General features: G+C 37.9%; 1 protein-coding gene across 4 annotated transcripts in view; it reads left to right on the top strand.

Moving 5' to 3' along the window:
- The window catches only part of rims1a (regulating synaptic membrane exocytosis 1a), a 63,193-nt gene that overhangs the window by 37,763 nt on the left and 2,741 nt on the right, over positions 1-22,689 (top strand). Inside the window, exons 13-31 of one of the 4 annotated variants that reach the window (XM_088421028.1) lie at positions 535-650; positions 734-864; positions 967-1,138; positions 2,455-2,608; positions 2,913-2,966; positions 6,065-6,227; positions 7,424-7,528; positions 7,990-8,049; positions 10,594-10,683; positions 12,271-12,354; positions 14,896-15,005; positions 15,200-15,318; positions 16,583-16,743; positions 16,874-17,088; positions 18,563-18,595; positions 19,854-20,019; positions 20,975-21,087; positions 21,236-21,337; positions 21,473-21,612. In XM_088421028.1, coding sequence (XP_088277154.1) covers positions 535-650; positions 734-864; positions 967-1,138; positions 2,455-2,608; positions 2,913-2,966; positions 6,065-6,227; positions 7,424-7,528; positions 7,990-8,049; positions 10,594-10,683; positions 12,271-12,354; positions 14,896-15,005; positions 15,200-15,318; positions 16,583-16,743; positions 16,874-17,088; positions 18,563-18,595; positions 19,854-20,019; positions 20,975-21,087; positions 21,236-21,337; positions 21,473-21,612 — 2,288 coding nt within the window. The remainder of the gene's footprint in view (positions 1-534; positions 651-733; positions 865-966; positions 1,139-2,454; positions 2,609-2,912; positions 2,967-6,064; positions 6,228-7,423; positions 7,529-7,989; positions 8,050-10,593; positions 10,684-12,270; positions 12,355-14,895; positions 15,006-15,199; positions 15,319-16,582; positions 16,744-16,873; positions 17,089-18,562; positions 18,596-19,853; positions 20,020-20,974; positions 21,088-21,235; positions 21,338-21,472; positions 21,613-22,689) is intronic. The other 3 variants (XM_088421029.1, XM_088421032.1, XM_088421033.1) reach the window with 3 other exon arrangements.

Below are 22,689 nucleotides of genomic sequence, written 5' to 3'. Positions count from 1 at the left end.
TGTCATTTTTTGCCATAAAAGGTGGATGAACCAGCCTTTGAAGTCTGCTACACTGTCACCAAATATAGTTGTTTTGTGAACCTAGTGCAGTTCAAGGGATAGCGCTCCAAAACTCCCTAAGAGAAGTGCCTGAAGATACAAAGTGTTTATGAACAACTATTCTAATCTGGAACTGCTGTCTCACATAATAATTGTGATATGTAGGTGATTAGGCGATGTACTCACAACTTTTTAGTGTTGCCATAAAGTCTGATATGGCAGTGTTAAAGGGACTGTAAGAAATAAACGTCTAGGACACTCTACACAGCTCAGGAAGAAAATTTACAACTCCAGATTTATCCAATTTGAAATATCAAGTCTCTATGAGTATTTTTGTAAGTAAAAAGATCTTACAAAAAATACTCCATGCATTGCAGAAACTGTAAAGATATTGTCTTTTACATGTTTTGCTCACATGTCCAAATAGCATAGGCTATATTTATCATTTCTGAGATTAGAAAACGGTTCTCTATTTTTTTTTTTTTTGCTTCATAGCAGGTTCGAGTTCATTTGAGTCCCAGAAGATGGAGAGACCATCTATAAATCTTTTATCTCCCACCAGTCCCAGAATGATTCTCGATGCTCCACAGCTAATGCCAGGAAAACTTTCTGTGAGTGTGTGTGCACTATTATTGGTTTATCTCACATTTTGAAGTTTCCAGACCAAATGTGCTTGTGTGCATTTGCCCTGCAGGTGAAGCTGTGGTACGACAAAGCAGGTCACCAGCTAATAGTCAACGTGCTTCAGGCGGTAGAGCTCCCTCTCCGGCCTGATGGACGACCAAGAAGTCCATACGTCAAAATGTACTTTCTTCCCGATCGCAGGTGCAGTTGTCATGTGTTCTTGTTAAAGGGGATGTTTTCTCAAGTGGTAAGATCTGTCAAATTTAAAGCACTAACTTAATTTCTGTTTGTGTTTTGAAACAGTGACAAGAGTAAACGCAGGACGAAAGCAGTGAAGAAGACATGTGAACCCAAGTGGAACCAAACATTCCTCTACACTCACATCCATCGTAGGGATTTCCGCAACCATATGCTGGAGCTGACTGTGTGGGACCAGCCCAGGTCACCAGAGGAGGATAGCATCTTTATGGGAGAAGTAATACACACACACACACACACACACACATACACACACTGTACATGTATTTGCAGGCATTCATGCTTGTGCTTGTTTTTTTTTAGGCCAACATAAAACAATGAATTAATTATTTGTTAATTAATTTCCGGATGATAAGTTGCTGTTCATCATTTGGCTGTTCGTGCAACTCACTCGGCTGTGACTTAAATATGTTTTTTTTTTCATGATGCTTTTTTTTCCCACCAATTTTTCCTTTGTATTTTATGTATTTATTAAAACTATAGCACTTCTTCTAGAATAGATCAAAGGCCCTCAACCACCAGTCCACGGCCGGTACTGGGAAACAAAAGAAATAATTATTCCTGTTTTATATTTTACCTGAGCCTGAAAGATATTTTAGTTTGAAAAACTAAATAATGAATAACCAGATTGTCTTGGATTCATTTCAGTCACTTTGCGCCCAAAAATTTCACCAAAAATATAGCAGAATGAGTAAGAAACAGACATCTTTGGAAAATTTCTTTGGAAACAGGAAAAGGCCCAGTAAGCAGACAGCAGAGGAGTCTGCACCTGAAGAAAAAAAAAAAAGCTTTCAACAGGCAATACCCGGAGTCCTACTTGAAATAATGCTTTATTGCAGTAAGGAGTTTGGAGTTCTACTTTCCAGCCATAAAAGACCCACAAGGATCCGAGACATATCTTTTAACAAACCAGGTGAATCTAGCATGTCTGTGCAAGATGTTCAACTGCTGGAGATCACAAATGACGGCAACCTTAGTATCTACGAGAGAACAACTCTGTCGGTGTTCTGGATGCAAGTCACAGCAGAATGCCCAAGGTCATGTTTAGTGTGATACATAAACATTGCAACTGGTTAAAACCTCCCTAATATTTATAATGCAATATTATACATTTATATTAAGATTTCTTTAATACAGGCTCTCTCATAAGCAGCCAATTTTTAATGTTATGAAGCAAAAAACGGCTCATGCTGGAACCATCTCCTCCACTGGTCGCTTTGGATTTCTTTGTAAACCAGAAGGACACATTTGAACAACCTCTGAACGGCTGAACAGATCTCTACCATTCTTGGTCTTGGATTAAAATGACCGAAACAATCATCTTTACTCCGAAGCGATCTATGAGGTTTTTTTGTTGTTGTTTTTTTGTTTGTTTGTTTGTTTTTAAATATATGTTTTTTGACTGGATCGATTTATATGGAGCGACTTATAAACCGCAAAATATGGTACATGAACTGCAATTACTAATGTATTTACCTTATTTAAAGTAAGAAGATATTCACTGTTTTAAAATAAACCCGTTTAATTTGACAGATCCTTATAGAGCTGGAGACAGCCCTGCTGGATGACAAGCCGCACTGGTATCCCCTCCAAACGCACGACGTCTCATCCATACCGCTCCCCCGACCCTCCCCATATCTGTCTCGTCGACACATACACACGGACAACCCCGGCAGAAAGCTGCAGCGTAAGTTTTGCATGTCTCTGCCTGTACTAGACGTTAAATATGAGTGTTTGTTTTTAAGCTTTGTCATGTCATGTTCTGTGTGTTTCTGCGCATCGGAAACGAGGCAATATTTCGTTTCTTTAAACCAATAGTAGCTTTTGCATAACATGTACTGTACGTCAATGTTAATGTCTGCTTTTATTTCCCTCCCCTAATACTTAATTTGTACTGGAATGTATGCATGCTTGTGTGTGCGTATGTGTGTGTGTGGGCACATGTGCACACATGTCGTGTGCCTGTGTGTGTCTGTGTGAATGTACTGTAGGTTCACAACGTGTAACAGAGCCCGAATTTGAGGGTACAGCAGTAGTTTCGAAAGGTGGGTGGGGATTGTTTTTTACTATGCAACTATTTCATCTTTTGTTTCAGTGTAGTATTTTCAAATGGAATTATTATTCAACATGGAATACACTCAACGTGTGATCATATAACATTCACTGAGGAATAAACTACAATGTTGTTGACCGTGTGTTGATACATGACTTCTGACAATGAAAACTGGGGTATTATTTGCAGATTTAGTACTTGATTGAAAATATAATTCAACAAATGTATTGAATTTTAATAATAATAAAGTAAATAATATTGATGAAAAAATAATATTAAATAAAAAATATCTTTAAAAAATTGATAAATAATTAAAAATATAACATATAATAGTGTATTAATAATAATAATAATAATAATAATAATAATCACAGGGGCCTGAAAGCTTTTCGTGATGAAAAATCTTACCATCATCCAGTCACCTAACGTTTTTTTTAAAAGTTCCTGTTCTTTCTGAACACCTTGGATCAACTGTTTACCAGATGGGCCTGAGAAACAAACTGTTTTGTAAAACAAGCCATCTGGTATGTCTGGTTAGGTATAAATGGGAAGGAAAAATGGTAGACCCACTCAAAGCAAAAACTAGTGGGCCATTGCAAGCTTTGAGGTATTACACTGTTGGAAATGAAGCCAGGGACCTTGGGATCAAAACAAAGCCCAGCAAGGATGCACATATGCCTTCAAGGCTGATCACTCTCTTTATTTCTATTTTTATCTTTAAATGATGTACTGCTGCAACAACAGAGAATGCTTTGTTTTATTTTTTTAAAATATGGAAGACAATTATAAAACCCCTTCAAAATACCGCACTCAAGTTCTACTGTATTAAATGTTTGCTTATCTCTAACATTTCCCCTCCCGTCCAAAAGTATTGGAACATTGTATTTGAGTTCTTTAGTTTTACTTTCATTAAAAGATGAAGAGACAAGAGATCAAGAGTGTAGCGTTTACCTCCAAGGATTTGCATCTGAGTCTGATTTAGAACTTATTAAAATAGAAACTGAATCTGCCTAAAACCAAGTATTTGCTCCAGCACATTTTTGTTTTTCTCGGGTGGAGTGCCTGGGAGAATCCGAGTGGGATAATTTAAACTTCTTACGTTCCACCAGTGCAGCATTTGAGTCTGCAACCCTGATTTCAGACTATTAAGGCCTTTATGCAGGGAGCACATAACTGGTACACAGGTATGCACGCACGACAAAAATCACAGATGCGTAATATAGCGTGCTTCACTTCACACAATTGCGTACCCTTCCTAACTTTCACTCATGACAACAACCGAGCCTGAGCTGAACATTTTTTTTTCCCAGAAAAGAGGCTCCAAAATCTGCTGTGGCTTGGTTGCAACACTTATGCAAGATTTACAGTTCAAGTTTTTATGACAAGTATCAAAAAGCATGTGAATGTAGCTAACAAACTAGCAAACAAGCTAATCGAGAAGCAATACCTAATGACCCTCTTGCTCTTTGGCAAGACAAACTAAGGGAACAACGCAAGCTCTCTGTAAAAGTTTTCTCCTCGCCTTTCAAAAAGCTAAGCACGCACCTCCCATGTCTTTCTATTCTGAGGATATTTATTTGTTTACTGAATCGGCTTGAACTGGCTGTCAGGCCTGTGTATTATTCTCTTGAAGGTCTGAAGGATATCGTTTATGTTGTCACTTAACAGTTGACAGAGAATTTACCTCTTATGAACCGCACAAACAATAACTGATAGAGTTATAAGGAGTTCTCGGGTCTCCGAAAGCAACTGTCACGGGTCCCATTCACTTTGAAGTTGTGAACATACAATTCAGCGGTCTTTCTGGTAAATAGCTCTAATACGACAGGTACCATTTATTTATGTAATTTTCCTTCACACCGTGACTCACGCTCCTCCACACCTCTCTCTCCTGCGCGCACGTCAATCAAATGAGCCTACTAGCAGCACATCCATTCAGAACAGAAAACTACAGCAAATAAATAAAACATGGTACAAACTAAATAAGATGTTACAGAGTTATAAAGCTTTTAAGGACGCAGGCCGCCTGTGTCCACACACAGACTGCTAATGTGGGAGCGACGGTGAGAAGGACATTGAGGAAGACTGTTTTTAATGAGAGGAAGGGTGCATACCAAATATTTTGTCCTGGTACTCATCTGAGTAAAAATGATGTGCACCTCTGCCAAGGATATCAAAGAATTTATAACAAATAATCAAATGAATACTAGTCAAGAGTCAACCCGTGCGAGCCATCCTGTGCAACATGACAAAACATTCTTATTCCATTGCGCAAACTGGTTTATAGCATGCCGTAAGTAACATCGAACCATCTTAGCCTTATAAAACAAAGACTGCTATATCATCAGTCAAAATTAGAGAGCCTGTCCCCAAAGAAACCATGCAAGCTCAAGCCAAATCATTGTCTCACAGATGAGCTTGCACATTTGGCATCATGAGCACATCTTTTTTTTTTTTTAATCCACAAAGCTCGAGCCCTCCCATCACTTTAGTAAAGGGTAAACCTCTTCTCATCAGGGTTATGGCCAATGTGCAATTTTGTAATTGATTTTTCTATACTCACTCAGCTCCACAATTTCTTGTTTTTCATGCCTATGCATCTCTCTGGTTTGTTAGTTACACAGGTGTATTTGCAAACCCAATATCTAAAACTGAGTATCGGAAGTACCCACATGCTCCTTGAAACAATGTCAAAAACATTCTTCATCACTCTTCATCGTTTGATGTCAAATCCAATTGTGTAGTCAATTTTTAAAAAAAAAAATAAAGAAATGAGTCCTACTCGTTTCAATACTCTTAGTGTATATGACACATGATTTGTAAATGACAAGATGATTTTGTAAGTTTTTGTATAGCTGTCACAAGTAACAGTCCACAACATTTCCAGATCCTGCTAGTATATTGGTCATGTATCCCAATACATCCGTCCGCCGAGTAGACTTTGTAGAAGGAAGACACTCATTCTGATCTCGAAATTGTTTATAAAGTTGGAAAAATGCTTGACACAGTATTTGAAATATTCATTTGCTTTACTTGTGGCTGACTGGATTGTGTGTGTGTTTGCATGGCACCATCACTGGCACCCGACAGCAGAGGGACGTGGCAGGGAGCGACAAAGGGAGCCCACGTCCACCCTGGAGGTGCCCGAGCATCAGCAAACGCCCTCGCATCACATACGTTCCCGCTCAGTATCCCCCCATCGTGAGGAGCAGGGATGTATGCGGTCCCGGCCCGCCAATGTTCCTGCACAGAGGTGGGAACTTAGATGATTTAGAGATGATGTTTTGCTGCATTTAAAGCGGCAATGCTGGGACTTCTAAAGATTATTACAAGCCATAGTGGGCTGTTCACAATTTTTTTTTTTTTTTTTTTTTACACCAATGGCAAAAAAAACATGAGTTTTTCTCACCGATGATTAAAACAGAAAAATATGTTCAAAAAAGGATGTTGTTATGATGCAAAAAACAGAAAGCGTCAGTTGGAATTTCACATAAGTACGCTGGAGAAGATGAGGGGCGTCAGTTGGTGGGCAACTAATGTAAAGCATATCAGCAGGTTGAAAGACGTATCGCCAAGCTTCCACATCTCTCCTGGAAATTTATTTGAGTCAAAAAAAAAAACCTGCCAAAAAGATGACGAACAAAATCACATCACCCGCCAATAGTGCCTTGCAAAGGGCAACTTCAAAATAAACACATCAAATAATACATTTCCAATAACACAATCGCCGTGGTAATCTTTTAATTTGAAGTTGGCAGCTCGTGTCCTCTCTCAGCTCCAACAACGCCATTAAAAAAATCATATTTACTCGCTGATTAGAAATGCTAAGAAACCATTAATCAGCTATGTTGTCACTGTATGATACAACACAAGTCTCCAACGTTAGCGCTAGCTATAGTGTGTTCAAATGCAGGCAAACATTTCAGACTCAAGACAGAAAAAAGTCCTTCAACGCATTAAATGGAATAACTGCAAATGTCATTGTAAATATCGTGGATTCCAATTTTGGTTGTTTTCAGCTAAGCGTTTGTGATATTCAATTTTCGCTATTGTACAGTATAAGCATTTTCAATTTGGTGCATCTCTAATTAAAAGTGATTTTCCCAAATGACAGATGTATTTCTTCCTTAAAGAAATATTTTTCTACTACAGTATATGCTGAAAAAATATAGTGATATTTAGTCACATTTCCTCCAGGTGCTACATTTTAGTTCAATGTATAGGAAAGACAAATGACAGTGTGTGAGCGATGAGAAATGTTGGAAACCATCAAAGTGAGGCCATCCTCTAATGAAATGGCCAACTACTCCGGAACTGACTGTGCTGCCAGCTCTGCTTTTACAGTCTGAGCCAAAAGAGCCCAGCCAAGAATTGTTTGCCATATTGCTTGACCACTACAGTGACATGAGTCATTTCCATCATTAATGATATTATGTCTTTCTTTTTCAGGAGTCTAGACGATGAGCTTTCACACTCCAGGCGTTCTCGGTCTCCGACTCGCTACTATGACCCCTCTAGAGGTCACCGCAAAGATCAGGAATACCTGGATGACAGGTAGTGATCAAACCTTGCAAGTTCACTTATTGAGTTACGAGTATTTAGAGCGATACCGATGGCTCATTTGTCGGCAATGCAGAAAAGTTGCAAAACGTTTGAATGTGTGAACTGTGTGAATGTCAATGATGGTAAAACAGCATTTTATGAGTTAGGTAAAATGCTTGTTTTCTGTATTTAATTGATTCATTTTATTTTAGTTGCACTGTTGATAAGCAATTTTTATCCTGGTTGGTTTGGACTTTGAACAAGGTTTGTTGCTGCAGGCTTTCGATTAGTTGTTTGTAAAAGTGCAGTGTCAATTGTGCGTTTGAGGGTGTGAACGTGTGTATATGTGTCTGCATTTGTGTATGCGCATAGCTTCGTCTCGTTCCAATTCACTCTCTTTTCCCTTTGCTTTCCTGTTTTGGGGAATTGTTGTTGATTTCCTTATGTGTCATCCATCTCCATGGTTACCACAGTGAAGTCATCATGATCAACCAATCAATGCGAGGCAAAAGTGCTGAGTGCATCCATTTAAGGTAACTTGGTCAATCATGCCATATTCCATACGATATGCTTCTGGGTGTGAATTTCTTTCCGTGAAATAGCCTATATTTGGAAAGAGGTCAAATTTAGCCATGGTCAATAAAGAATTGTGGTAATTTTCACTGCAATACTAATCCTACGAAAGAATTAAAACTCAGCAAGTAATTACAGAGCTATTACATGTTGAACATTGTTAATACCTAAAAAAGTTTTTTAGGTAAGGTAAAGGTAAAGGTAAAGGTAAAGGTAAAGGTAAAGGTAAAGGTTTTTTAATATTAGTGAATCTTCGCTTACGATTCTGCCTAAAATCCACAAGAGGACGCTACAGGGCAATGTTTATCTTCTCAGGGTGCCTCAATATGTTGTTTGCTCTTTACTTTGTTTTTATTTTCAAGTGTTCTATTCTATTCTATTCTATTCTGAACATGTTATTTATAAAGATCTTGCGAACTTTCACTTTGGTCAGGCATACAGAGATTTTTTTTATGAAAGATAAACTAAAACAATTTGCCGACACTATAGCAGAGTGATTCCAAAACGTGAAAATTAAAGTGGTACACACATTTTAGCAGAGTGATTCCAAAACGTGAAAATTAAAGTGGTACACACATTTTAGGGTGCTGCCCCCAGATTTATGCAGAAATGTTTTGAAAAAATATCATGTTTGGTAGATGTTCAGTAACTGACAGAAATAAAGTGTAAAACCTACCAAAGTGTACTACATTTGCAAATGTAGACTTCATCTCATCACCCATGCCTGTACCACGACACTCACCCAATTCATAAAACCACAGATAATGTTTGCTCTTCATTTGCCCTGCCCTCTTCTGTCTGTTTTCCAAACAACTGCACACACTTCTTTTTTTCCTTCTACAATCTCTTCCACTTTGCTGCTTCTGTTGCTGACATGCATGCTTAATTTAGAAGGTCAACTAGACACAGTGAAACACCCACTTTAAAAAAAAAAAAGCAATACAAAAAGGGGGTCATAGAAGGTAAGTGTAAGGGTTTGATATGCTTCAACCAAAGGCCACGTGTTCATCACAGAGGTGCGGGACTTGAATCACACAACTGTACTCATTAACAATTTTAGGACTTGGGAGTCGTGACTTCCTATCGCAAACCAATGACTTGACAACTATGACATGAAACCAAAAAATTAAGGTATGATGTGTTAATAAGTAAACAGCTAAGATAATTTATTGCCCGGCAAACAAGAACTAAGCTCCGTGTCGCTTAGGTATCTATATGAGAAGCCAAATTAATAAATGATATACAGATGGCTTTGGGACCATTTTTGAGACCATTGCACAGTGTGATTGTGAAGCACAGGTAATGAACGCAATGGAACTAATGAAGCAATATTATACAGCGCAAGATCACAGGACTTGCCGAACCTCAGTAATGAACTGACTCGACTTGCTTCAAGTTTAGTGGGGTCTCGATGTTATTGATTTGATGATCGCCACAGCCACTTGGGACTTGTGTGAAACACGAGGGCTTAGTCTTGACACTTATGAATGCAATTATACAGTTGTGCTTGGATGTTTTTGTATGTCTTAGGCAAATGTGCAAATGTATGAGTACAGGTGTATCACCATTCACTGCTAGATGGCGGAAATATAGTTGTGCACTTAAGTTTACATACACCAAAGGAATTTATTACTTTGTTTTAAATCGGCTTCGGAAAGTGTGCAAATTTTTAACTATTCTAATGATCCGTCAAGCAACTTTTCTAAGAAAAACGCTATGAACTCCCATATAATACAATACATTTTTTAAAAAATTTTACATATATTTTTTCAATATACAGTTAAAATAATTATGATGCACGTGGCTTTTCCACCACTAAGTTTGCCCATCTGGTCTCCTGTATTTTTTTGTTAACTATCATATTTTTTTTAACTGGACTTGCTTTTCAACTAACTATTGGTTGAGGTGATTTATTATTTTATAATATCAAACTGTGTTTTGAAACCAGCCTTTTGCTAGTTGCCAACAGGTCAAGCCATTTTTGCAATTATGACACAAAACTGTGTACATTTTCTATCATTGCTTTGTTTGAAGCATATGGTCAATATTTGGCCCGTTAGACTTTCTCAAATCATGAATATTTTGTATTATTAAGATAGTAAAACCAAATAGCTGCTATTACTATGGCTGATGAAAAAAAATCACTAACTTATTTGTGGTGCATGTTGTTTTGCAAGAGCAGTGCACCATGCCTGCATGTCAAAAGCTAGCTAAACTTTACGCCCTGGTAAAATGTACCTTCATCACTCAGTGTGTTTGGTAACTCAGGTAACTACATTCTTCAGACACTTCCAGCTGCATCGTTGTGCCCTGCAGCCAGGCATGGCTTAATTCTCAGACTTATTCTTTTGTGAATCCAGCCAAACTTTTTTTTTTTTTTTTTTTGGATGTAAGTTTTGTGTTTGTCCATTGTTTTTCTCTTTGTGGTTGACCTCTTGCCCTGTCTCTCCTCTCCATCCTCCTCTTCCTCCATTGGATGGCATGTTGTGCTGTGATGCCTCTAGTGATCTTCAGCCTTCTCTGGACAGGGTTAGGAGTGCTAGCACCAACTGTCTGACTCCTGATAATCATGTCCCCTCACCTGAGTTGCAAAGGTACCATGCTTTGAATCCATCACCCTCCTGTAGTGATGCTGTAGCTCCTGTAAGACTTTGGTATTGCTCTCTTGCATTTTTCACCACTTTTCACAAATGATTTGCTTCACCCTTAGATCTCCTCAAGGCACTCAATGTAGATCAAATCTTCACGTTTTGAAATGTGCACTTTTTTCATTAAAATGATTCGCACAGTAATTTTAATTGATCTACTAGGTCCTTGTGATTATTAAGACAAATGCATTTCTTTTTGTACACCTCAAGCTCTTCTTCTTCTACTCTGATTCACTTCCTTCAGTGGCACATTCCTAATTTTCTATCCTGCTTACACACTCTTAATTCCAGAGAATGACTTTCATTAATATGAGTAAATTGTACATCAGATACACTCTTTCATCACAATCACACTATTTTGTCTGCTTGGTGAGACTGAGTTTGTACCTTATAATGCTATCCTAAACAATTGCTTTGGTTTGTGTGTGCTATCCATAGCGTGAACCTTGATTGTGTTTCTTGTTTATGTCTTATTCTGGCTTGTACTAATGTAGTAATATAATACAATCGTTTACTGGTGTTGTTTTGGAATAATCAGTAAAAAAAAAAAATGATATTCTAAACCTGAAATGCAATCGCACTTTAAATAGAATATCATTAAGGAGGTTGTTATTTACTGTACAGCATAATCAGAGGCCAAACAAGAGGGAGTAGAATTGGCTTTGCTGCCCCCAAGCGGTAAAAAATAAAATCCTGCCACTTTATTTTGTACCGTGTACCTTTCTGAGACACAGCCTATGAATTTGTGTCCATAGCATTGTAGTGGATATTTGTCTTTGGTTTATATCTTTTGACTCCTCCAAGCTACTCTACTAAGTCTTAGTGTGCTTAGCAGAGGACAAACCGGCCTTTCTATTGATGTCTCATGCTTTTGGGTCGGATGTAGTTAACTTTGCTGTCTTCCTGAGACAGCATGGAAATAACAGTGGACACAGTTGAGTAGACTGGGTCTCAGGAGGACATTTGAATATGCAATTAATGATGCAATGCAATTATAAACCCCTGTAAACAATACCTCTAATAATATGCATAGTGATCAAGTCATCACTCAATCAAATTTTATTTATATAGCCCTGAATCACCAGCACATTTTTTTTCCATTATGATCATTAAACAAAATTTATTTCTGCCATACGCTCGAAAAGAGTTCGGTCAAAAATAACAACATTATGGGTAAAAAAAAAAAAAAAAGAACCAACATTAATTTGACTTAACCGCCTTGGTTGTTTTATATAAAACAACTTCATTTTTTAGGTTGCCTCACAAAACAACACATTTTTGGGGTTGTTTTGCTCAAAGCATTCCAGTGGGTTGGGCAAACTGTCCCAAATATTGAGTTGGTCCCTTTTTGACCCATAATCAAGTTATTTTTAACCTGACTTTTTTTTTGTTTAGTTTTTAGAGTCTACAGTATTGATTTTAAATACTAATGGTGTGGTCACATTATGTTATTTGACTGACTGTCTGGACTTTAGTAGCTACTAGAATCCATTATTTTCAGTGAAGTTATTTTTTTCCCCTGTGCATGCATAGAAAATCATTGTCCCATTCGTTGCCCCGGAGACGTCCTCCGAGCCCCAGGATTTTTATCCAACATGCTTCCCCTGAAGATGACAGGTACCCTTTTGTGGAACCCATGGACCTTCTCTTTTACTCTCTTGAGCTTTATTTGTGATGCCACTGAGTACCACCAACTTTAAACTTTTTTTTTCATGAACACCACTTATTTTTGTCAATTAATGATTACACTAACGCTTGTTTTATGTTCTCTCCAACTAAATTCATGTTTTGACATTTTTTGTAGGTTTAGAGAAGTGTTAAGCTTTACCTGTAACAATGTATTTATTCTTGACTTTTCATTCCATTCTTTTCCTATGATAAGTGTGAATCCTCACTAATCTGAGGTTGTCTTGCTTTTACTTTTGCATTGGCGCGTAGCTAATATGAATAGTGGCTATGATTTGAACAACGTATAATATCACAAATTATTTTTTGATGGCTCCTTTTTTTATCCTCAATCTCTGGTACTCTGTGGTTAAGACTTTGACATAGTGGCTGTGGCATACTAAATAGAAATTGTCAGAATAGGCAAATTCTACACAGTTTGTCACTCCCATTGTGTATATGTTTTACTTCTGTGCTTCTTTCTGGTCTCTTTACCAAAAGTGGTTGATGGTCTGTGTTCTTGGTTGTGAACAGTGTTGACATGATTTTGTCTTGTTGGTTTTGTATTGTTGGTTTCCTACACTTATTAAGCTTTAGTTTGTGCTCATTTTTAACTTGCCGTAGCTTGGACTGCTTTTGGTGTGAAATCCTGCGCAGTTGTGTTGGCTTTTTGCATTGACATAAAGCGGGGTGTCTTTGGTGGCGTCGCTCTGGAAAATCACATTTGCTGCTTCTATGTGCTCTAACTCCTTGTTTCCTTACAACTGAGTCCTCAGCATTGACGTAGAAATCTCAGCGGAATCAACTTTGGATGTGTGTATGTGTATCCAACCTTATTGTATTTTATTCTGTGATGCCTGAAATTCCCGTAGGTGAACCACACATTTTATTCAGGCATCTGCGCACACATTAATAACACACTTTTGTGACTGAGTCCCTTTGCATATATCACTCTCATGACATCCGTCACATCACTAATTCTCTGCTTTCTGTGTGAACACGTGAGTGAGATCAATGACAACTCCCTTTTATCTTTACTTTTCATCCTCTGTGTTTTGCTGTTTTGTCAATACCTATATATATTTTTTTTTTTTTGGGGGGGGGGGGTACGTCATCTTTTCCTCAACGGCCATTGTCAGGCAAGCTCATACTCTCTAAATATCAGACATGTGGCAGGAAGCTCTTTGAGAGTGGCTGTTAAGGCTCAGACATTCACAGCATTAAATTACAAACAAACACTTCCATCAAATTGTCTTGAATTAGTATCACCTGCTGTCCAATAAGAGACACCACGGTCATCTGTCCGTTCTCTCTCCAGCTTGAGCTTGTAAGGGTCACAGACGAACTGGAGCGAAATCCCAGTTGGCTTTGCACCCTGGACTGGTTTCCTGCCAATCACAGGGCACGGCTCTGCACGCATTCATTCTCACTCACATTCACACTTATAGATTCTGTGCTTGCATACGTATGCTGCGGGTACACATTCGGTGAGAATGTGCAAGAGGGTCTGATCTAGGCTAGATTTTGAACCCAAAACCACTTGCATATAAGACAGATGTCGTAACTACAGTATTTTGCTTGAATTTTATTCATTCCATTGATTTTTTTATTCTGCTTTTCCCAATCAGGGTAATCTTTTATAGAGTGAGCCGAGGCCAATCACAAACAGCTCATTTAATATTTGGGATTATTTATTAATCTAATTGAAATTTGTATTGATTTATTTTTTTTTTAGTGATTGGTTTCATTTTATACTAACCAAATGTTGTATTCACTGGAGCTATTTATGAAGAGTACTTAATGTTAAGGTTTGTTTTGGATTTTTTATAAAATGTGGGGTTTTCCCCTAAAATCATCCAATGAGAAGTGATTGGAGAAACAAGCTTGTTGTTTGAGTCAACCCACAAACTTCCTCAGAATAAGTGACGTTTGTGTTTAATACCTGTGTATATGGTGGACAGGTTTCTGTTTCTCTATCGCTCCAAGGGCTGTATGTCAACAGAAATGATTATGTAACATATATTGAATATTTTAAATTCTTTCATTTTTGCCTTTCAAAACATGTACATTTTATGTAAAATATTTGGCAACCATTACGTTGTAGATATTTGCACTATCACTCACTTCCACCTTTCACATCTGCATAAGTCTGCGTGTGTATGCGTCTGTGTGCGCTTGTGTTTGTCAACTTCCGCAAAATCTTTTGCTTCCTTTGCTGACTCATCTACACCTTGCTTATCCTATGGCTGATATCGTTTTTTGCCACCTTTTCCCTGACTGTTGTTGCTGTTTCAAGCAAAGTTTTTTTTTTTTTTTTTTGGTCAAACTAGTGGTATTTCTTCTTTTGTTGTATGGATTTCTCATGCTCTAAAATAGTTCTGGAAATGTATTGAATTACTTTACGTGAATATTTCGGATTTATTTTTTTTGTCTGTCTTCTCAAATCATCTTAACTTCTGTCTGTTCCCTTCTTTCTCTGTAACTTAATAATAGGGGCCACCACCAAGGTGGTACACCTCTTTCCTCTTCAGTGACATCATCCTCATCCCGCAAAGTGAGGCAGCTCCCCCAGCTTCCCCCCAAGAGCAACAGTGTAGAACAAGGTAAGCATTAACAGGTGTACACGTCTTCTACCATGTGGTACATGAGATGGAACAAAAGGAGAAATCACTTTAAATCACTCCTCATGCAATTTTTGTCTGTTGTGTCTTTGGAAAACAACAGCTTTTATTTATTTTATTGCAGAAATCCTTTCTAAAAAAAAAGAGAATGTGTTTAATTGCGTGTTTCTATCCAGCCCTGGTAGCAGAGGAGCGTGTCCGTCAACTCCAAATGAGAGTTCATTCGAACCGGATGTCAGCTGCCAGTAACTCTAGCCAGCAGGACCTCGACAGAGCACTCAAGAACAAACGGGAGGTGGGTTTCAAATCCTCTTTTACTTTTGAGGTTCAGAACAAGTTATTTGAAGTTACTAGAAGACAATTTTACACCTCAATGAAACATAAATTGCAGATACGGTACATTTATAAGTTTAATGTAATAACTGCAAACATCACGTGTTTACAAAACAAAACAAAAAACAAATCGAACCAATTTGAAAACATACTTTAGATGTTGTTCTTAGGCATGTGGTTGCTCGATATGTAAACCTATGAATGAAACAAGAGAAAAAATAGGCACACATTTGTGCGTGGACTAAAATGTTGTGTTTCTATGTTAACAAATTGTCACAAGGTAATACCTTTCACACTTTTAATGCCAGAATATCTTTACTGTTGATAACATTTCATGATTTGGTTTTCAATAGCTAACTACAGTTAATTACATTTTATGGGATTTTTCTCCTATTACTTAATATGTCTTTTCCATGAAAACTGACACAAATATCTCTCAAGAGCTCCTTTTTTTGTTGTTCTTTTACAAATCATCATTGTCACCGAGAGAGTCTTCATTGTTAATGCCGTTTGGCAGAGCCTCATTATAATGTTGCAATATACAAAAAAACAAAAAACAAAAACAAACAAACCCTATTTGTCTATTACTAGTTTAAATAAATGACAATGTTGATGATAGGCTGTTAGTAGAAACAGGAATAGATGGTGTTATTTCTGAGGTATGCAAGGGCAGAGCAGGCCATGGCCAGACTTTGTCTCCCTGGCCAGCCCCACAACTAGGGAACATTTAGATACCTCAGATTTTTCTTCAATTTTTACATGCATACTGTACAGTATTCTTAGACCCCCCCTGATCTCATTAACATTTAAATGTATATAATAAAATAAAATGAAGGATTTTATTTCGTGAAACCCTGATTGTGAATGCCGCTCACCGAGGATGCTGTGACACATTAGCCAATTGCATGTTTTTAATTGTCATTATGTCTGTATCAAGATTTAATGAGGAGGATCATTTATTTACTTGTATATTTAGAGTTTGAAGGGAAAACCATGTAAACATGGGCCGCCACCTTTTTTTCTGTCACTGGGTTTTTTCAACAAAGTTGTAGCAAAATCGAAGTCTGTATTTTAGGTCAAACATTCACTTCAGCCATTTTCTGTACTGTAAATTCAGCCCTTGAGTCAGTCTAGTTAACCAACATAAACTTTGGTTCCAACACCTTCCCCACACATTTACACTTTTAAGCAACCATCCTCGATTACATGGTGCTTGTTTCCTGCAGCTCTTCAAGGACCACCGGACGAGCAGTGAGAATGCTTCCCATAAGTCTTCAGACAGTGATGTCAGTGACGTATCAGCCATCTCTCGAACCAGCAGTGCCTCTCGGATTAGTAGCACCAGCTACATGTCCATCCAGTCAGAGAGACCCAGAGGACGCTTCAGGTACATACATTATATGCGCTAGTCTTTTCAAGCATCTATTAGACGTGACATTTATGGTACTTCACCTCTGTAGATACGTTAGTATTTCAATGATGTGATGTGATGGATTTTGCAAAAAATCAATGATCAGTCGAGCCATGCGTGCAACGGGCCGCCACATGATAAAGAGCACCAGTGTGAGCGGCGAGATCTATGGCATGGAGCATACGGATGGCAGCCAATCAGACACCGCCCTCGGGAGCTTGGGAAGTGGGATCAAAAAGCGGCGTTCAAGCCTCAGCCAACGTGTTGTCGCCATCCTGCCTTCAAGGCGCAGTCGGAGTACTTCGCAGCTCAGCCAGACAGGTCAGAGACCAAAAAGATGAACTGTACGGTATTCCTTATATTTTTTGTTGGGGGGTGAAAACCCTGTTGAACTATCGAAATGACATCAAAACATTATGTTCCTTATGTGGCCAAATGCAAATGAAACATGACATCCATGAAGGAAAGGAACTGCAAACTTAAAGGGGTCTTCAAAGTTTTTTTGGGGTGGAGGCCAAATCATCCTTTTTGCCCAAATTAATTTGCAGAGACTCCGAATGGTTTGAGATTTTCACTCCTTCAGTGCCAAACATTATCGGAAAAGAAAATCTCTAGAGGGGCAGAATGTTTAGCATTTTCTCTCATCTTTCAAGGCCGACAGAATATTGTGTGCTACGTCTGTAAATATGGGTGGCATCATATGAAAGATTGACTTACATTCCTTATTTTGAATTGCATTTAGGTAATATCTGTGTTGTAAATGTAGAAACACTGATATCCAATGGGCTCAGTTATCACTACAGTGCTCAATTGGCTTATATTACATTGGCATTAGTCAAGGGTGTTAGCTACCCTTCATAAAAAAAAATGTATTTGACAAGAATTGGATCATTTATGATTGTTATTACTATCTTAAAATACAAGAATTTTCGTCCATGGGGCTGAAAGAGTGAAAAAGTGTTCAAATCTCGGATGGTCCTCCTTACCTGCTATTGGAATCTACTTTCCGGTGGTCTTTCAACACTTCTTGAAAGTTTGAGGTCAATATGTTTTTCAGCACTGCTTACTATGGAGCTTTGAAAAATGTATGAGACAAAACTTTAAATGGCTTTTTCTTAAAACTTGGGATTTCAACTTGGCAACCTTCAAATTGCTGTAAGTTTTTCAATATTTAATGGACCTCCAATTTATTCTATAACATTTTAAAGGAATTTTATTATATAAATTGATTAAATTATAAAAAAGAATTATATAAAAGAATTGATGAATTTCTCAATGTTTGGAAAATTAAGATGATTTTAACGCATCACATATAATCAGCGGACCACGACTCCATCCATCCATCTATTCATCCATTTTCCAGCACTTATTCAGTTCAGAATTTTGGAAAAAGTTAATGGTATCCCAGTTAATTGTCAGCAAATGCATTCCAATGCAAACTCACACCAAAAATCATTGAGTGGAAGTTATTGCCCCACTGGCCACAAAAATCGACAGAGTGTGCCGTGCTATTTTATCTGTTTTACACTACTTCCTATTGGTGTTTGCTGCATTAGAAGTGTATACTTCCTTGCGAAAAACACACTGATAATGCGTGCAGTCTCAATGTCCGGTTTGAGAATGGCCACTGCATCTTGCATGGTCATTGACGGGGGTTTTACTCTAGTACAGTTGTGTACAATTGTACTGTATCTGTTGTCTTGACAGTATAAGACAGTCATACATGCAAATATGATTATCTGTCTTTGCAGTACTTTGCTTTTAGTTGTTCATTGGTTTTGTTGTGTTATTTCAGAGGCGGCTGGTAAGGCGGCGGAGAGACAGAAAGGTAAACAAATTAGAAAGACAGCGTAGAGTGAAGAGAAAGTTAACACAGAAAAAAAATAGCTAGACTCACATATATACCATTTGAAGACATACTGTATCTTTTAAAGAAAAAAACTTGCTTTTCACATCGGGAGTTGCCATGTAGAGTTACTGGCATGATTTGTTTGGCACAATATTATTTTTATTCCAGATTCCCTTACTGCACAACCCAGCCATTTTTTTCCTGGGCTTTGGACCAGCAGTGGCTGGGTGTTGAGGCACAGGCGGGAATCAAATCCGCACGATGTGCACGAGAGCAGCAGCATGTACCACTACGCTACTGATGCATAGAATGAGATGTTTTATTTCATAGTAAATTGCATTTAATGAATCTAGACAGACAGACCATGACAGCAAGAGTAAAATGATTAGCTTTATCATTACTTTAGCCCTTCCTGACCTCTGCCTTCAGCACGCTTCCTTCCGCCATCCTCCTCATCAACCTTGTTGCGTTATTTGAAGCAGCTGGGAAGTCAAAAATCTCCAACTTATGCTGAGGAAATACACTAAAATATGATACACTCATATAGGTACTTGAGAAATTTTCCTTAATTTCTTCTGATTTATAAATATTTTTATCGTCATGTTTTGCATTTATGTTTGACTATTTCACTTTGATGGCAGCTCTTGTGAGCACCAAGATTTCCAACTTCCCAGAAGTCTTCAAAGCAGCAAAAGGTTTTCAGTTGTGGTTCAGTTCTTTAAGACGCCAATAAAAAGTCATTTGTGTACTGCATTGTGTATGGATTTCTTCTTCTTTTTTTTTGTACTTTAAAAAAAAAAATATCTGAATGTCTTGATCAAACTTTATGAGATGGCATTTAAAAAGAGCTGAACCAATCATGTTTGGATGTACACTGTTGATTGCATGATTTCCTTTTCTCTTGAAGTATCACCTTTAAAATTATGAGCAAAGGTATTCTGAGGCGATGGAGTCTAATCCTACTCAAAGTAGGGACCTTGTCACCTAAAATCTTCGGTTTCAAAACCACAAGGTTTTCAAATTGTTGACCTATTTTCTGTGAATGCTGTTATCAAGCTTGTCAGACTGACCTTGAAATTGATCTGGAAAGCAAAAACTTAAAAGCTTTAAGTACATCTAATGTATTTTTGTCTGACAGAATATGAATGGCCAAGATTCAAGTTGAGATGTGTGGTCACACAGAAAACAGCACATGCAATAATAATGAAAACTAAACATTTTTTCTTGATTGCTGCAGAAGCCTCAGCAGGTAAGAAGGTGACTAAGGCTGGCAGCAGCAGTATCCAAAGGAGCGTGGAGACGGGCATGGCAGTGGAGTTCCCACGAGGAGGGTCAGCCATGAACCGTCAGGCCAGTAGAGAGTCTACTGATGGCAGCATGAACAGCTACAGCTCTGAGGGAAAGTGAGTACTCTTGCAAGAAAAAACTATCACCCCAGGGGAAATGATTTGTTTTTGCAATGAGAAGTGCAATTGTTATCAAATAAGAATAGCCATCTATTTTTTTCAGGCACTTGATTTTTTATTTATTTTTTTGCTTAGACAAACCTTTAACCTGCATAAATTCTGTAAAAAATTAGTAAGTTAGGGGGTGTTTTCTCTTTCCTAGTGGGGGCTTTGCAAAATATACTGTAATCGAGAAGCACTGCCATAATCCTATATGTTGTTGACCATCATACCCTGTCAGATCATAGGAAAAAATGTTTTTAGTGTTTGGCTTACATTCGAATGTATTTTGAAATATGTTCAAACGAATTTGCCACTATTTCCAAAAGCATTTGAAAATGTGATTGAACATACTTGTAAATGTTCAAACCTTTTTAAAAACATGTTTAAATATACTTGAAAATACATTCAAATGTTTGTCAGTTTTATATCAAACTGGCAGCTCAAATCAGAGCAGTGCTTCTCAAATAGTGGGGCGGGCCCCCCTAAGGTGGCGCCGATGACCCCAGGGGAAAGACTATTTTTCACATGAAGTGTCATTGCAATAAAATAAGAATTTTCATCTTGTATTCTTTTATTTTTTTGTTTCAGGCACTTTGATGCACTTGTTTTTTTTTCTGTTTTAGACTAAGCCGTAACCCGTATAAACACTGTAAAAAATAATCAACAGCAAAACCTTTTCTACAAAGATACAAAGTTTAAAAAATATATACTGTATCTGAAGGAAACTGTGACCAATGTTCTACTCACAATTTCAGAATCTCTGCAGTAGCAGAGGACAGGCAATTTTGAACGCAATGCATCCCATTTTCCCCACTTTGGTTTCAGCCAAATACTGTACATGCTTGAACGAATACACTGAGTGTCTATGTTTATAATGTTGTATGTTTGTGTGTTTGTATGTTTGTATCAGTCTTATCTTCTCAGGAATGAGGTTGGGTGCTGACAGCCAGTTCAGTGACTTCCTAGATGGTTTAGGACCCGGTCAGCTGGTTGGCCGGCAAACATTGGCAACACCTGCAATGGGTCAGCGTTTAGTTTTGTTTCAAATATGTATTTAGAAACATGACTGAGATCATTTAAACCAAGAGGCTATCGAAGACGGTTACATGTTAAGATTCATACACTTCACTTCGACTGACATTGATACATGTGTTATTCGTGTGTTTCACAGGTGACGTTCAAATTGGTTTGATGGATAAGAAAGGACAGTTGGAGGTGGAGGTGATCAGGGCACGAGGCCTTACCCCCAAACCAGGCTCCAAATCCCTCCCAGGTTAGCAATATTTTGTTATTCCCTTCTTCCTAATTAGTGCCAGCTCATCATACTTACAATTTCCTCCACCCTTTCATCATCACTGTGCCTCATTTTTTTTCCTAAATCCCTCTAACGTCATTGCTGCATCAACAGCTCCCTATGTCAAGGTGTATCTGCTGGATAATGGAACTTGCAAAGCCAAAAAGAAAACTAAGATTGCACGAAAGACCCTGGAGCCTCTGTACCAGCAGCATCTGCTATTCGATGAGAGTCCCCAGGGCAAGGTGCTTCAGGTAATCTCCCATGTGCATGTGTGTGGTATGAGTAATTGACTGAAGCCTCAGAGAATAGATTTTTATTTCAGATTTATAAATTAAAAAGGCTTTGGCTTTTCTAAAGTAGATAATAATTGCATTTGTTTATGGAGTGAAGATTTTTAAAATCATTTCTTTTTTTTTTCCCCGCTCCCGCTCCGAACACTCACTAGATTTTCTGTTGGACTAAGTACTTTGGTTTGTGTTTTATGTTTTACTTTGTCCCCTGTGTGTTTCGTTTGCACTGTAACTGTCTCTCCTCCAATCCTTTCACCACCACCTCTTTGTAAAAAACGTAGCCTATTTTAGGGGAATTCCCATTTAAAAAAAAAGTCAAGGGAATTAATTTTGAGTGAAAACCCAGAAAATTATAATATAATGTATGCATTGTTCTGCAAGTTTATTTTTTTCTTTGTAAGCAGGATTTTAGGATCTGAACTATAATTTAGGACACACTTTAGTATTGATTTTCACAATGAACCAAAAGGACAAAGAAAACACATTTATTGACTTGATATAATGTTATTTTTAAACAAAATAATCTAAAGTGCTTGCAATCTGATTAAAAAGCAAACAAACAAACAAAAAAGTATTACTGTTTAGGTCCCTTGGTGGATGTGATCCTTCTATATGATTATTTGTTGTTTTGTCTCGCCCTTTTTTATGGTTGTATTTGTGAGTGACTGGTTCATACCCTTGTTTCATTTTGGTTTGTTTAATTATGGTGGGATTACAGTGGTACCTTGACCTACTAACACGCCCAATGTTAGATTTTTTTTTTTTTTCTGAATTAGCCCTCTGTATTGTCTCTAAAATAGTGAAAAGTACAAATGATTGTTTGATTACAAGCCCTGGTAAGTATCGCTTTTGTGAAAGTGTTGGGTGTACTTTTGCTGGTGGGGAAGGACCACCATCCTTTGGTTCGGCTGTGGAAATGCCATACACCGATCAGTCAGTGCCAGTGTGCTTAGCAGAGACCTTCGACCAAGTGAGCTCATTTTTTAAATTCACTCTGCTTCCTTAGAAAGAAATAGCCGTGTGCACGTATGTGACACA

The sequence above is a fragment of the Hippichthys cyanospilos genome, chromosome 8 (genome assembly GCF_059441005.1).
Source record: "Hippichthys cyanospilos isolate Australia breed blue-spotted pipefish chromosome 8, RoL_Hcya_1.0, whole genome shotgun sequence".
Lineage (NCBI taxonomy): Eukaryota > Metazoa > Chordata > Actinopteri > Syngnathiformes > Syngnathidae > Hippichthys > Hippichthys cyanospilos.
This window is presented reverse-complemented; position numbering and strand designations above follow the sequence as displayed.